Source organism: Pleurodeles waltl, chromosome 8 (assembly GCF_031143425.1).
Source record: "Pleurodeles waltl isolate 20211129_DDA chromosome 8, aPleWal1.hap1.20221129, whole genome shotgun sequence".
Lineage (NCBI taxonomy): Eukaryota > Metazoa > Chordata > Amphibia > Caudata > Salamandridae > Pleurodeles > Pleurodeles waltl.
This window is the reverse complement of record NC_090447.1, coordinates 600,146,788-600,163,626: the sequence shown is the minus strand read 5'-3', so window position 1 is coordinate 600,163,626 and position 16,839 is coordinate 600,146,788. Positions and strand designations below refer to the sequence as shown.

Genomic DNA, 16,839 nt, shown 5'->3' with positions numbered 1-16,839 from the left:
TTAGACTGAACTCCAGACAAATTTGAGCCGGGGAGGCATAGGCCAGTAAGCTAAATAGATGCCTGCAAGATTTTTATAAGATTGTGTCAAGAGTGGAAGCATCCCGCTCATCAGTGGATTCGCTACCACATCTTAATGTTGATAATAATTTGGCAGCAATCACCTTTAACAATGGGTCAGAGCTGGGCCCAACCAAGGTTCTTCTTAGGGTTAGAAAGGCAACTACTTAGGGCCTACTTTTTTGTTGTAACTTCTGTTTGTGCAGAAAAGAAGGTTCATCTATTATCGTATGAGACACCTAAATATTTATACTCCTTAGCGTATTCCAGCTGTTGGTTGTGCAGGTAACCAGAAGTTGTTCGCCTGCTGTTGTTTAGCTTCATTGCTTTTTGTGATTATTTGCCATACTGTTCTCTATTACTTATCGGGAGAGTTCCTCCATTGGACAATGTAGACCAACTTTTGTTTGACTAATAAGTATAATGTCATTCACATTTAACAGATTTGAGATTGGTAGACATCTTGCGACAGTTCAGCAAGGCAATCATCCCAGACTCAGATATTTTCCTCAGCCTGCCCCGTTCTGGCATGGTGGCATAATTCCCAGAGGAGGTTGGTGCCACGGACAAAACATACATATATTGTGGTCTTTTTATGCACAAGGGATAGTAGTACAATAGAAAAGTGTTATAAAGTAAGGATAGCCTAATATTTGCAAAACACAGGTTGGGATGTGCTTCTTAGTATAATTGGTAGACCTCTTCTCTTTTCCTGCCTCCTGCCATTTTGTCTGAATGTTTTTGGTCATTTCCTCATTCTCAAAGATGCTGGATAATCAATCATGCTGAATCAGGTCGTGCAGTTAATTTTCCCCCAAATTGTGTGGATGGCATCGTGATTACTTGCTATCCAGAACCATCCCATCCCCAGTGAACATAGGTAGAATTGTGAGATTGTTCCTAGGGAGACTGAATTCATGCCATTTGGATAATACTAAATGTTTGACCATAAAACATTAGATTTTTGCCAGGTTCTGAGTAAGTCAAAATCATTTTGTTTTACTTAGAATGACCACATTTAAATATAGGAAGCCTTTTGAACCATGGAATACATCATTGTTTTCATAATGGTAATGTCCATACCCTAAAACCCAGATCCATCCGCCATTTCAGACAGAAAAAGGAAGCCTCACGATAACCTCTTAGACCTGGAAAGTCCATCTATCCTGTTGCACTTACATGAACAGCCTTTTCCATCTCACTCTGCTTCTTTTCCCTGACTGTATGAAACTGTTGATATTGGTGTGTAGTACATTAAACCAGTCTTGTAATTATATAGAAGGGAGTGCTTGAAACATAAAGATATTAAGGGAGAATAGTAATTTTGACCAAATTAATCTGTACCACTAACATGGTCAGCAGTGCATACCGTGTTTTGAGCTGTGTGTGTGTTTTTTAAATAGAAAATATATAGTTCAGATACTCAATTTCCTGATGCCATTGGTCACCCTAATTCCCGGATATTTTTAGGTGCCTTATGAGTACAGTGTCGTATTACCCTCAGCAGTGAACCAGGACCAGCTTTCATCAGTATTCCTTTGGACCTTTCTTAATTCTGTTTGTACCCAGCCCACTGAAAATTCAGAAGTATACTCTCAGGCTAGTTGTACAATGGTGACTCGAGGTCCAGACATAAAGTCACATAATTTGTGCTTTATTCAATTGTTGTCCCTCCTACCACTTATGTTGTCATTTGTGTTAGTCACTGATGACTGTGTTTTACTTTTAGACCCTTAGCACATCTTTTTAGAGTCCTTTTTGGAGCCCTTTCCTACTGCGCCTAAATATTCCATGTATTTTGGCCCTTTTCTAATTATCTGGATTTACTATCCTGGATACAATTGCTTTGGGTTGTTTGCTCTCCCTTCTATCTGAGTGGTACACTAATCTGCCCTGTGTCTAAGCCTGAAGTTTTCATTGTATTGTTTGCAGTGTGCCCGTCCTTGATTGTTTTCCACACAAGAGACTCTCTTTACATCAGGAACATAAAGTATGAACCACCTTTTTAACGTGTGGTTTGCACTTGGAAACATGACTACACAGTTATGTTATTTGTTTAATATGAATTTTTTTTCTGTTAACGTTTTTGATGGGTCTTCCTAAGGGCTTTGTGTCCTGAGGAAGTCCCTGCACGGTATACTTAGAATTTAACTACTCAAAGATTGTTAGAACCCCAGTGTAATTAGCCAATTTAAGTACAACTGTAACACCTTTATGTGGCTCTGTATGTTTACACCTTTTGTATTGTTTCCACGCTTTTACTACCGATGTACCTGTTCACTGTGACGCACCACTGCTATGCAAAGCACAGTGAAGGAGTGGGATATCTCAGGAGAGGGAATCTGGAAGGTAGAGAGGATAGACAATGAAGTGTTTGGACTGGACTCAGTGGCTGGCAGAAAGCAAGCCTGTGTGGTGCCAATGGTAAGTGCCTTGATGGTGCAGAAAACCGTATTAGTTTTACCGAAAACAAACTTTCTGAAGGATGTAGAAGGAGCACTTTGGAAGATCCACAAGTGGGCTGCTTTAGCTTTCCAGCCCATGAGAAATGTGTTATTGACTGTCTGCAGTGGAAAATGGGTGTCAATTTTCAATTTTCTTCTTTTTTTAATGGTCCGCATATTTAAAGCTAAAAGTAAAGCAAAAAGGTGTTGGTCTGGTCCTCAAATACTCAAGCTCAAAAATGTTAGTTGAGTTAACTTGTTATTAAAGCCTTGGTAATGGAATGGGGAGATTTAGAGTATATCGTGGAGAAGGTCAGGTTAAAGTAATTGTACAATAAGTATGTGATATAAGAGAAATTTACAGCAGCAAGGAGAGAAAGGTCCTGCAGAGCTAAGGACTTGGAAGAATTAATTTGTAACCTCATTGTTGATATGTGGCATGAATGACGGGGCCATTCCTAAAAGCTGATCACAATGATGGGATTGTTTTCCATGATGGCATTGTTTTGGTGCATTTCTAGCGGGATCAATAAAAAAAAAAGAGAAAAGTAGCTCTCTGGTTGGACTGCATGGAAGCATTGCCAGTTGTGTAAATTCCATTGTGAAACAGTGAGGCAGTCCATTCCTTTGTACGCGTTCCTAGGTCCTCGGAGAGGGCGATGCAAGTTTTAATGCATTAACTATGCCTTATGATGAGTTCAAGTGTAATTCTTGTAAATGTACATTGAGTATGCCGAAAGGCAGCAGAGCTTTATACAGGATCCAGAGCAAAGGCAGCATGCAATTTGGATGGTTAGCTAGTTTTTAAGAGCAGAAGAGAGCGAATAGTGCCTCGTGTTAAAGAGGTGTGATTTGACCACTTTTCTAAATTGGAGCAGGGTTAGGGAAGTCTTGAAGGACATGTGGATGTCGATCCAGACACTTGGTGCATTGACTGAGAAGGCTTGTTAGCTTTTTCAAAAAATGTTTGCACTTCTTTGTCTCCTGTCTAATGGTGTCCTAGCTGCAGGTCTGCCAAAAGCTGCCCGAAATGGTTATCTTGTCAGTCAGATAGGACTGCAGATGAGTCACAAATCTATGTATATAAAGGTTTTGCTGAACATTTTCATCACCTTTGATAAAAAAAAATTATAGAATGAAGAATTGTAAATATACTGAGAGAGTAAAGCAGCTGGAAATAGAAAAGAAGGTTAAGTAATAATGCATTTTTATCTTTTCTAGTCTTGGCATGGAAGTCCTGCGAATAATGGCACTGATAGGCCAAATTGTATTCTCTTTGGCTGCAGCTTTACTTATCTGTCTCGCTATGAAGACCTACCTCATAGGGCCATACTATCGCAAGCTGCACATGGAGAGCAAAGGAAATAAGGAAATCCTTATTTTGGGAATATCCGCTTTCATCTTTCTTATGTTAACGGTAAGATTTGCAGTCTTTGCTCTTCTATATGTTCTGTTCAATATGGTGATTGGAATTAAATAACAAAACACAATAATGTTGACGGCAATATAAGATAAAGACTGAGATACAGTTTTGCCTTTTTAGGAAACCTGTATAGAAATTATTCTCGGGGACTGCTGATTTGCTGGTTTTTCAACTTTTGTTAGAAGCATGCCATTCCTAAGATCCTCTAAAGAAAACATTTGATTTTAGTTAGTGGCAGAAACCTGTTCATAGGGCCACTGGGCAAGCAGGGGTCACTGGAACCAAGCTCCTAGACACCTCCGCACAGCGGGAGTCTCACTTGTATATGTACCCTGCATAAACAAAAACAGAGCCAAAGTCGCGCTTTCTTGTACATCTCCCCGGAAGGCATGGAACGACCCGCCACATCACATCAGGGTCTCTTCATAGCTTCTTGAGTTCCACAAGCATCTGAAGACCTGGCTCTTTGAATAATCTCTTCTGTGAGGCAGCCACTGACCCACCTGCAAATGCGCCTGGATACCCTCCCTGGTGATTGGCTCACTATTCAAATATACATAGCATAACAGGCCCCTGAGCTCAGTGCTCTAGTGTTTTGTATGCAAGTTCCTGAGTCCCACTTCCTTCAAGCGATCAGTAGTAAATTTTCCCCATTCACTATAGGTGACATTCTGGTTAAGCATCAGTTGTCCCACTCTGACTCCGTATTAAAGTCAAAAGTGTTCTAGCCCTGCAGCACTATCTGCCAAGCAAGTTGCTCCAGAGCTCTCTGGCCCGAAATCAGTCTTAGCCGCACAAGCAGGATCCAAGTGAATGAAGTCTCTAAGCGCTGTGTCTGCGGGCACTGGAACTTTAGTGGCTGTCTCCAGTAAGGCTCTCTGATGCAGCCTAGGCGGACTGCACTCAGCTGTCCTAGAGTTTCCCTACACACTGTCCTGCATTGGAGGTGGCCAGTTCTAGCGGCTCCTCCAAGGTGGGTAGGTTCTTTGGTTAGAGGGGGTTGTACGACGATCCTAGTGCTGGTCCACAGTCATGGCTCAGGCCTGCTAGGATCACCATGGAGGCCTCTTGCCTCTGATGACAATGTCGACCATCCCACCCCAACCTTCTTGCTTGCTCCCTTTCTCACATGGCACTCCAGTCTTGGGAAGCAAGCAGGTGTTGGTGCTTCAGGCTCCAGGGCAGGGGATCTTGGATTCCCTGGGTTATGTTCCTTTTCCCAGCTGGGAGACTAGCAGACCTTGCCCCCCAGTCCTGATCACAGGAGATCTTCTCCTCCTCACACAGCCCGACTGGCTGTTTTATAGTTGTCAGTTTAGGGGGTCTCAAGCTTCCCTTCTTGTAGTCCATTTCCAGACACCAAATGTGATTTGGAGTCTGAGTCTTTGAAGTTAACGTGGAGATCTGTTTCCTCCACCTCCTATCCTCATGTTTCTCCATCCAGCCCTCTATATCCCAAAATAGAACCCAGCTTTTTCCATGTATTGTATCCTTCAGAGGTCAGCACATGCATTTGGCACACAAGCACTGTGCAGCACTACCGCCTTCATGTCCTGTACCATTCGTAGGCAACATACACCTAGCACATACATACAATATACACGTACTGCACAATACTACGTTATCCCTGAATTGTACCATTCACAGACACAGAGACACACATGAATTCCACACATGAACTGTGCAGCACTCCACACCAAAATGATGTCGGTCAAGATTCATATATGTATGCCTCAAACATGGCACTCGTGCAGCTTCTCTCCTGGTAAAGGCAGTACCCTTTCACCACTATGAGGGTAGCACCTTGGGTGCTCCTCCCTTCTAACAAGACCACAATCTGTGAGACAGACCTATCTCATGGTGTAGACACATGATCTGTGTTTGCCTAAGAAGAGAAAAATCAGCATAGAGATCCAGACATCATTACATTGGGGCCACTCAGGGCAGGGTGCACGTCCATCACCATGCAAGGGACTTTTCCATCTCAATAGAAAGTCACACAGAGATCTGAATAAAACATTTGGGGTTTTATATATTAACAATAACATTTATGAAAATTCACAGCCAAAGACCCATGGTAGGAATTGGGAAGGAAGTCCTAAAAAAACAGAGTGTTAAGTGTATCAAAGAATTACAGTGGATTGAACACTTGCTTCGGTGATGCCTTTATACTGCAAGGTCACCCTTTGAATCTTGATGGAATTAACTTACCCTTTCATAATTCCCAAATCAATTGAATACTACTGGTGAGTTGGGTGAAATGTCTGTTATTTATATGCAAAATTTCAGTGAAGATTCTGATGAACAACTTTCTGAATTGAAAGGTCTATCACATTTGTTCAGTGGAAATATTTAAGTGCAAACATTTTAAGAAGAGCTTCTCTTTAAAGTTATCCTAGCATTCTTACTTTAGACATTACAGTTGATACCCAGCCTCTTAACATTATTTTGAGCTTTTTACTGCTTGCTTGTGTCTTAACAATCATCCCCTACTTTTCATTTTTTTGTTTCTCACCTTGCTCTAAAAAGACAGGTGTCCTTTCTAATCTTACACGTGGTCAGGCTAATGTATGTTTTTAAATAAATTCTGTCTGTTATCCCTAATGTTCTTTTCTCCCTGTACTGAACTTTAGCCCCTTCCACCATTTTCATCTCCAGAAAGAAACCTTTTACTTAGTGTTGGTTCCATGGATTAGTCCACTTGGCAAAAACGTTTAAAAAGCTGCTGTCTGCTTCCATGAAAGTAATTTTAACTAATTTTCATTTTATTTTTGGGGGGCTTCTTTTAAATAAAATATACGGCCTATTCCAAGTATGGCATTTTTACATTTTCAGAAGCTTGCATCCAGTTTCAGTGTTTACATTAATCATAATAATAGTAGCCCTTCTCTTGTATGCTCAGGGATCAATATGCAGTTTGTGCTTCTGGAACTGTGCTAAGTGGGTGTGCATCAGCATTTATCCTAGTTTTTCTGACCTTCCCAGCTCAGGCACTTTCTGTCATTTTGCTACATAAGTATGATGGTGTGTTGCAGATCTTGCTTTTTAGGATGTGCTATGTGTGGGTACTTTTCTATGCTATTGTCTCTCTGTTAATACTTACCTCTCAGCCTGGCTATTGGTGATATCTTGTGCTTGAGTTCTGTATAGTGCCTGCTTCTGAGTGAAGGCTATCTTAGCTTATCACTTTAAATAGGTTTCTTTCCTACTAGCTTGACTAGTCATTTGGAAAAACCAAAAGAACTGTAAGCTTTGCTCGCTCTTAGATTCTCCAAGGTTAGGACTCCAACTCTAAGTAATCAGCAGAACCTAAAGCAGCTTCATGTGAACGCTGCTATATTTTCTGTTCTGAAAGACTCATTGGTACTGAAGGAGCTTTGGGGTGCATTGGTCATCCTAGTCGCTGCCCATCAACAAGGATTTCTTAGTAAGTGTTGCTCATAAACTCTTGTTGATTAAGTCCTTGCCCTTTGTACACACCACCCATTGCTGCTACTGACTGGATGGTTTAGTGAAATCCTCGAGACGGCCCCATCAGGGTCGGCACTGACCTTGGTGGAGTGCCAAGAAGACGATCAAACTTAACTGTCTAGAGGAAGTAAAAGACATAACAAGGTTTCAGTAGGTAAATCTGCGGAAGGATCATTAATGATGGAGCAGCCTGAATGACTGTGGCACCAGCCCAAACCCTTGGCCACCTCCTAGACAGAATCCAAGGCACAGGGCCGTGTCCTCCGCCCCCACCCCAAAGCGTGGGGCAGTCTCCTCCACCAGGGATAGCACTGGAGTAAGTCCAAAACCACCTGCATTTCTTCAAAGCACTCCATGACAAACAACTAGAATTTCTTCACAAAGCACTAAAAATCCTTGTGACCAGAAAGATCTCAAGGACAATTTCCAGCCATAATCAAACACATTTTTACACTAGTGGGTTGCCAATCAGCCAGTCTCTGGTGCTGCACCCACTCTTTGGAATGTGCTGCAAGAAAGGACCAGGTGTACAAACAGCTCAATTTATTTAAAAAAACAAAACAAAATAAAAACGTTGTTTCTGGATGCTTATTTAGCCATTCCGTGCAATGCTTTTACAACTCCTCAATATTTTGCCATTTTGCACCTACTCTAAACTTCTATCTTGAGGTTTCCATGTCTGCTATTATCTTCCTACTGTTCCAACTCTAGCACTCATTCGCTTTCACTAAAAATGACCTGCTACTCAATTTACCAGCACCTCCTATTCAGACCTGCAATCTCTGTTAGTTTCATGCTTCATGATGCTTGGGTTAGCCCATGATCCTCTCCTCTTCTCTTCTTTTTTTCAGTAACTGCCCACGTATGTAATCCCAAGGGTCCTATAGATGTGACTTGCCCTTCCAAAGTGTAGTTTATCGAGCATTGTGGACGGGGAGGTCACGTCCAAGCACCCACCATCAGGGGGAGTGCTGCTGCTCACCATCAGTCCTATCTCTGGCAGACCTGCGATGAGATTACGACAGCAGTCTGTAAATGATGTATTCATATCATGAAAGTGCTGAAAGATATACTTGAATCCATTTTTCTTCCAATGCATCTTTGAGCAGGATTTCTACAGGAAAAAGCACTGGAGCAACAGTAATAGAGTTTTCTTTCGCCCCGGTCCCCTCCCATGTGTATTCCTGCTGAGGCAGCATGGGTGAGACCATGATTCAACAGTAGGAATCCCATACACCCCCAGATGTTTGTTTGAAGCAAAGAGGGACAGGCCCTCCTTGCAGATGTTAGCTCCCCCTACAGCATAATTTACTTGTCCATGGGGGTTTGGCTACACAAGATGGCGGGGCAGGTGTGTTAGAGGACTACTTCCTCGCACCACACTGCTATCCTGCTTCATCCTGCCCTTAAACGTAGTTACCGTCTGTCTCTGACTCAGTGAATGGGAAGTAGCCAGGGAGATGCGTTATTTGGGCCACCTGGGGACAGCTGTGACTGCTGGGACCGTTCCCTCTTCTTTGAGCCTGATGGCTGGGACTGCACCACTGACACTTGTTCGACAGCCTATTCCCGAATAGAGAGCCGCGCTCCGAATCTACAATCTACAAGGGAGTGTGGATGCTGGAGAGACTGTATTGGCTACACGAAGGGAGTCCCTTGCCTGCCTGCCAGCCTGCGAGAGTAAGATGCTGTGTGGCCAAGTGGAACGGCAGGTGTGAGCTCAGGCTGCTGACCAGACCCGGGCTACGTCGGCAGCCGGCCAGAGCACACATGTGAAGCAGAGCGCTAGCCAATTTGGGACCTGTTTTGACAAAGCAAGGTGTGGCTGCGCTGCATGGCAGGCCGCCTAAGATGGTGCAGGTGGACACCTCACTGCAGCCATGCAGGACCCGACTGCTGAGAGGCATCTTCATTGGTGACCCGTTAACCTCGGGAAAGAGGCGGGCCCAGGTGGTTGGTCAGCCTTGGGCCATCTGTGTCGATGGTCTGCCCCGGCGCTCATACAAGGCAGGACATAGTCTGCTTGGGAATCTGCAGTGGAGTACAGAGAGTTTGGGGTTGTGAGACTGGTGACGGAGGCAAGCGTTTTCAGCCTGATCTCTGGGACCCCTCTTGAGTGCTGGACGCTACGGCACCTACCTGTACGGAGAGCACCGCATAACTGCTTTGTGGGAGACTGCTGCAGTGGAGTACACAGTGGCCTGCATGGCCTAAGGGGCACCCTGACTGGTAGGACACTGGACCCTATTTATAGGTACACTGAAGATTAACTCAGTGGATTGGTGCTCAGCTGATCCTTAGGGTGAGTCCAAGTCTACTATATCACAGTTTCTTTGAGGCATGTGGGAGAAGCTCCTTATGTGGTTGCCTGCAGATTGACGGAGGCTTTGCAGCACTGGGAAATTCCTGCTTGCCGCCCCTGCCTGGTGGAATCGGTCCCATCCATCTTACCTCAGATACATTGGCTCTAAACTCCTGCCCCCTGTTTCAATGCCAATAGGGTGGCCGTGTTCCCCATAGCTACTGTCCAGCATATTCTTAGCCCTCTATGGGCAGCTCTGGTGGCCATATAGGTGCAGCAAAGAGAGGTGCAATGTTTTACTTTTCTTTGATAGAACTCCCCCCAGGGCCAGAGGTGTTAAGGGGGGGCTACAGGGCTTGTATCTCACTGCTGGAACGACCACCTGTCAGGTGGCTACTTCGTTCTCGGGCAGGAATGATGCACTATCCCATTCACACTGATAAGGTGGGCAAGGCCAAGGGAAAGGAGGTGGGTGTGTCCATGACTTCGGGACATCCATGTTGGACAGCGCACCTACAGTAAATGATCCAGGAAATGTGCCTCCAGTACACAGCAGACACTCAGTAATATCCTGGAGGCATTTGAAGATTCAGAGTCCTCCCTGCAGTTGCAGATTGGTTCTGTTGAGGGGGAAGTGGGTCTCTTAAGGGCTGACCACCCCAATCTCACAGACAGAGTTAAGGGAACAAAGGTTGCGGTATGAGAACTTGAAGAAGCCCAAAGAATACTACAGACTCAGCTGACAGACCTTACTGCTCATGTGAAGATACTCGAACATAGAGCAGAAAATGGAGAAGGCTGAAACAGAAAGAACAACATGCACATTGTGGATCTACCCGAGGGCCTGGAGGGTGCTGATATGGTCGCTTACCTGTAGGAATAGATAAAAACACAAGTGGCTTGTACAAAACTCTCTCCTTTCTTTGTGCTACATCGTGCAGACTGGGTCCCGGCACAGCCTCCCACCCCTGGATGGCCCCCACACCTAGAGGTGGCCTGGCTGTTGCATTACAGGCACCGTGACATCCTGTTGCTGAAAGTGTGCACTGCAGACCCGTACCCATTGACAACGCAGTATACTTTGTTCCCTGACTTCCCTGAAGCTGTCCAGGCTAAATAAATGTCCTTCCTTGCAATTAAACATGAACTGCAGTATGCTGGATTCCGATATTCTTTGCTGTTCCCAGCAAAGCTGTTGCTAATGCTGGACAGGATGACACACAGTTCTTTCTGACCCCTCCTGAGGCATGGGAATGGTTTGACAAGTACAAAACTCAGGGCTCTGCTAAAGGTGCTTTTACACAAACACCTCCTACCCACATACAGCTGAAACAAAGAAATGTGGCAAATCAGCCACATCCACGGTGTGTGGCCCAACAAGACCCCAGGTATATAAAGACAAAGAGGCAGCATCGAAAGAGCCGTCGGATATCACACAGAACCACTGGTCGGACTCCGATGTGGGGTCCACCTCTGACAGAGGGTCTATGGACTCAGATGCCCTCTCAGTGGACGAATTGATTCTGCCCCTAGCCACACCTCATTCTCCAGATGGCTTGATTTGACCCCCATTGTGACTGGTGTAGGTCATGGGTAGGGGGTTGCACTGACACCTGATGTATGTGTTTTCTGGGTACCGGAGAGGTTGCTGCTTATTGTATGTTCTTACCATGGCTAGCACTGGTTTTAGACTACCCATATGACCCTGCCATTCCTACCCTGGTGGTCCTTCTGGATAGCTGTCTGGGAGTCAGTGGGTAGGGATATTTGCCTTGCCTGTCTGCCTGGGGGTTGAAGTACTGACAAGAGGACTCACATGTCCCCCCTCCCCACTGCCTCGACCCCAACACGCTACCACTGGATTACGCGTTTGGCTGCATGATTGTGGTGGTGCTGGATGGAAATGGTGTCTAGCATATGTGGTTGGTGTGGTTTGCTCAAACCCCCCTACATACAGGCTCAAGGTTATCGGTTGGTGGGTGATGTACTTGTGTTACTTGTTTCCTTCTAAGTTTGTTTTGCCTGAGTTTGGATGGCCGACTGTTGTTAGTCTGCCCTGGGGTCGGGGAGTACTGGGAATTTGTTGTTTAGTGGGTTTCAAAGCTAGGGTTGATATCCCACTGGGGGGGGGGGAGGGCTGGATCCTGGGGAGGTAATTTTTTGTTTGTCCGTACTGCATGACAAGCCCCATGACTCTCAGGGAACTGAAATTACTCACTTGGACTATATGAGGCATGGGTGTGTCCGCACAACAACAAAAAAATATATATGTTCCTTAAACATCGGGCTGTGCACATAGATTTCACACAAGAGACACATCTCACTGCTGAAGAGGCACATTGTCTGCGGCAGCGTTGGAGGGGTCAGGTATTCATCACTGGTTATTCAACTTACTCTGGGGGTGCCTTGATTTGGGCTAGGGCAGGAGTACCTTTTGAGGCCCAGCAGTCGTATGTTAACAGAGGTGGCAGATATGTGTTTTGTGGAGGGGAGACTAGATGTGAGGCCATTGACTCTGGGCAGCGTTTTTGTCCGCAACCAGGAGCAGCACTGTTTTTCACCGGCTTGTCTAATTTGCTGGGCTCTCTGATCAATCAAGACATGATTATTGCAGGGGATTTATGCTGAAACATATCTGATAGAGAATTCTAGTAGCAGATTCCAGAGATTTTTCTTCGAGCAATACCCTTTTGCGTCGGCAGGTGGCGTCGGTCGAGTTTGCGGGCATCGTAGGCGTCGTGGTCGCCGTGATGACGTCCAGAGTAGTATATAGACGCCGCCCTTGCGCAGTGACGTTAGTTCTTTTCTTTTCGCGCCACGTGCTGATCCCGAGAAGAGCTACCCCGCTATTTCTGGGCCGAATTCAACTGTTTTGTCAAGTTTTTTCCGTGCGACTTTGGTGCGTCGAGGATGTCCCCGAAGACGAGGACTGTCATAGGACGATGTCGGTGACGGATCCTCATCGGGTTTGTCTGTGGTGTCTTGAGCGCAACCACAACCCGAAGTCATACTCTGAGTGCCGGGCTATGCACCCGAAGGCTTTGAGGGAGCGCTCCCTAAAGCCAATGGCGGCCTGGCACTCGCCTCCTCGTAGATCCCGGTCTCGTTTGAGAGGAAGGTCTTGAGATTGGTTGCGGAGTCATCACCACTCGTCTTCTTCTAAATCCTCGGGTCAAGGTAAGAAGAAGAACAAGTCGAAGAAGTCCCATCGCTCTCCGACTTTGCCCTGTCGCTCGGCCGACGCAGTGCAGGAAGAGCGTCCACGCACTAGGCCTCCATCCTCAGAGCCTGCCTCTGGGTCAGCTCCACGCTTCCCCGAGTTTCCCAGAGCTCGAGCGACCCCCGCCCAGCTTAAAGAGTTTCATATATGGGCGGTCGGACCACGATACAGCACCTTTAGGACCAAGGGGTTCGACTGAGGGGCCTTTGGGTTCCTTACCGGCGGCTTCGGCTCCGGCCACCGAGGTCTCCTCCAGATTCATGCACGGATCCGCACCAGCACCGGTCGCACCCTTGAGACCTTCCCTGTGCTGGTTCGAATATGGACGCTTCCGACGTCGGTGGTGCCAACAATCGACGTCGACCCGATTCTTATCCCCGACAAATCGGAGTCGGAGCGGCATCAGCTGACGCCGCCTTTGGCTTCGATGAGGCTTATTCGCCCCAAGTCGGATTTAGACCCTTTTTCTTATGGGTACGAATATGGGGAGGCATTGGAGGGGTCCCTGGACCCTTATGAATACCAGGATGACCCTGCTATGGACTGGGCTCTGGAATTGGGCAAAGCCAGTGGTCTGGATACTTCTCCTCACGCTGGCATGCTGTCTCCTCCTACCGTGGCTAAGGCAGAGGGAGCAACTTATGGTATGGTGGTAAGTAGGGCAGCTGAGGTCCCTGGTCTTGAGCTTCCCACTGTTGAGGTCAGGTCTAATATCCTGACGGAGGTGCTTCTGCCTGGGGTTTCTACTTCAGAACCTCTTTTGCCTTTTAATGAAGCCCTCACCGATGTCCTTTTGGGTACATGGTCAAAACCCAACACAGGGGCTCCTGTGAATAGGACTATCGCACGCCGCCATCGCCCCGCTCCGAACGACCCTAAATTCCTGTCCCAACACCCCACTCCTAAAAGTCTTGTTATCCAGGCTTCCTCTTCTTCAGGCGCATTCCGTTCCTCATCCCCGGATAGGGAATCAAAAAAAGGCTGGAACAGTTTTACAAGAAGTTGTTTTCTTCCTCCAGTCTCAAGCTTCGGTCTGTGAACACGGCATGGCTTTTGGGCCCGCTGTACCCACTCTTTGTGGGATACGGTTGCGTAAGTCCTGCCGCAGATACCGGAGGAGGCACGTGCTATAGTCTCCCAAGCTGTGAACGATGGGAGAGATGCGGTAAAGTTCACAATCCGTTGTGGGCTGGACACTACCGACTCTCTGGGCAGATCAGTTGCTACGACGGTGTCATTGCGAAGCCACGGCTGATTACGTATTTCTGGATTTTCGGGGGATGTCCAACAGTCACTCATGGACATGCCCTTTGATGTCTCCTGTCTCTTCGGAGACAAAGTGGACTTGGCCTTGGAGAGATTCAAGGATTCCCGGGCTATGGCTCGGTCCCTCGGTCTTTCCTCGGCCCCTCGCCCACCACAGTCTGCTTTTCACCCCTTTCGTGGCCACAGAAGGGGCTCCCTGTTGCGTCCTCCACACATCCACCGTGCCTCGCACGTTGGCCAGCCTATGCGTAGCCGAGGACGTGGAATCCCACGTGGCCGTGGGACAGGGACCCAGAGGTCTGTCCAGTCCACCTCTGCCCCCGCTGCAGCCTCCAAACCCTCCTAGTCCATCCCCTCACTCCTGTCTAGTTGGTGGCAGGATTCGCCATCACTTGCCCCACTAGGAACATATCACCACAGACAGGTGGGTTTTGCAGATTGTTCGAAAGGGCTACTCCCTCCCTTTCGAATCTGTTCCACCACCCATGCCACCATCCTTCAATCACCTTCCAGAGGATCATTTGACGCTTCTCCGCCAGAAAGGTCCCTGTTTCAGAAGTAAGTTGTGGTTGTTATTCCCTCTACTTTCTGATACCAAAGAAGGACAAGGGCTTACATCCTATCCTAGAACTTTGGGACCTAAGTTACTTCCTCAAGAAGGAGAAATTCAAAATGCTCACCCTGGCTCAGGTTCTGTCTACCTTGGACCCAGGAGACTGGATGGTAGCGTTTGACTTGCAGGATGCTTATTTCCACATCCCCATCCTTCCTGCCCACAGACGTTACCTAAGATTCGTGGTAGGTCACGAGCACTTTTGATTTACTGTGCTCCCCTTCGGCCTTACCAGTGCCCCTCGGGTGTTCAATAAAGTGATGGCGGTGGTTGCAGCTCATCTGCGCATGTTAGGGGTTTCAGTCTTTCCCTACCACTACGACTGGCTGTTGAAGGTGGACTTGTCCCAGAAAGTCGTCTCCCACCTTCAGACTACGGTGAACCTCCTGCACATGCTTGGGTTCATTATAAACGTGCTGAAGTCACACCTGACCCCCTCTCAGTCGCTCCCTTTCATTGGAGCGGTTCTGGACACAGTGCAGTTTCGTGCTTATCCTCCTGAAAAACAAGTCTAAGACATTCAGGCTATGATTCCGATCTTTCGGCCTCAGTCTTGGGTTTCGGTGAGACTGACTCTGAGGCTGCTGGGCCTCATGACCTCCTCCATCCTGCTAGTAACACATGCCAGATGGCATATGGGGGCTCTGCAGTGGGATCTGAAGTTCCAGTGGACACAGCATCAGGGGAATCTCTCCGACCTGGTCCAGATCTCGGAGGGGACTGCGAAAGACCTGCAGTGGTGGCTTTCGCATCCGAATTGAGTCCATGACAGATCCCTCTCCCTCCCCCAAACAGATCTCTCTTTAGTGACAGATGTGTCACTTCTGGGTTGGAGCAGCCACATGGGAGAGGCAGAGATCAGAGGGCTCTGGTCTCCAGCGCAGTCGGAGCACCATATCAATCTGCTGGAGCTCCGGGCGATCAGGCTTGTGTTGAAAGCATTCCTTCCCTCTCTCAAAGGGAAAGTGGTGCGGGTGTTCACGGACAATACTACCGCCATGTGGTATTGCAACAAACAGGGAGGAGCAGGGTCCTGGACCTTGTCAGGAGGCACTATGCCTCTGGACATGGCTGGAGCATCAGGGCATTACCCTGATGGTTCAACATCTGGCGGGTTCCCTCAACGCCAGAGCGGACAAACTCAGCCGTCCATGCACAGCCGATCACAAATGGTATCTCCATCTGGAGGTGGTGCAAGGTCTCTTTCAGCAGCAGGGAGAGCCTTGGTTAGATCTGTTTGCCTCCTCAGAGAATGCGCAATGTCAGCTGTTTTGTGCTTTGGAGTTTCCAAGGCGGCACTCGCTCAGAGACGCTTTTCGCTCCAGCGGAACTCCGGCCTCCTTTCCTCCTTTCCGCCTATACCTCTTCTGCCCAGACTTCTCAAGAAAATCAGGAATGACTGGGCTCAAGTCATCTTGGTGGCTTCGGACTGGGCACGGAGAGTATGGTATCCAGAGCTATCGAGCATGTCCATCGATCCACCACTCAGACTCCCTTTTCGGGTGGATCTTCTGTATCAGCAACAGGGGACGGTTCGTCACCCGAACCTGCCGACCTCCGCCTTCATGCGTGGAGATTGAGTGGCAACAGTTGATGGCTTTTGCCCTTCCACCCGAAGTCTGCAATGTTATCTTGGCACCCAGGCGTCCATCAACTAAAACTGTATACACCTGTTGTTGGAATAAATTTGTGGCATGGTGTACCAACAAATCTGTTGATCCCCTTTCTGCCCCTCTGTCCAACGTTCTTCTGTTGATTCTTTATTTAGCTTACCAGGGCTCTGCTTTGGGCACCCTTAAAGGGTATTTATCTGCCATTTCTGCCTTTCTTAGGCTACCTGATAAGCCCTCCCTCTTTTAATCTCCTATGGTGAGTAGATTCCTAAAAGGGCTCACCCATTTATTTCCTGCCACTCCATTTATCATGCCTTAGTGGGACCTTAATCTTGTTCTTACTTATTTGATGTGTACCCCATTTGAGCCAATGCATAATTGTCCCTTGCGGCTTCTCACCTTCAAAACTGTCTTTCTGGTTGCTATCA

The 16,839-nt window shown here is 47.1% G+C and overlaps 1 protein-coding gene across 5 annotated transcripts in view; it reads left to right on the top strand.

The window, feature by feature from the left end:
• Nucleotides 1–16,839, top strand: part of TMCO3 (transmembrane and coiled-coil domains 3) — a 612,636-nt gene that overhangs the window by 390,809 nt on the left and 204,988 nt on the right. For all 5 annotated transcript variants that reach the window (XM_069204660.1, XM_069204658.1, XM_069204662.1 and 2 more), the window contains exon 9: nucleotides 3,725–3,920. In XM_069204660.1, coding sequence (XP_069060761.1) covers nucleotides 3,725–3,920 — 196 coding nt within the window. The remainder of the gene's footprint in view (nucleotides 1–3,724; nucleotides 3,921–16,839) is intronic.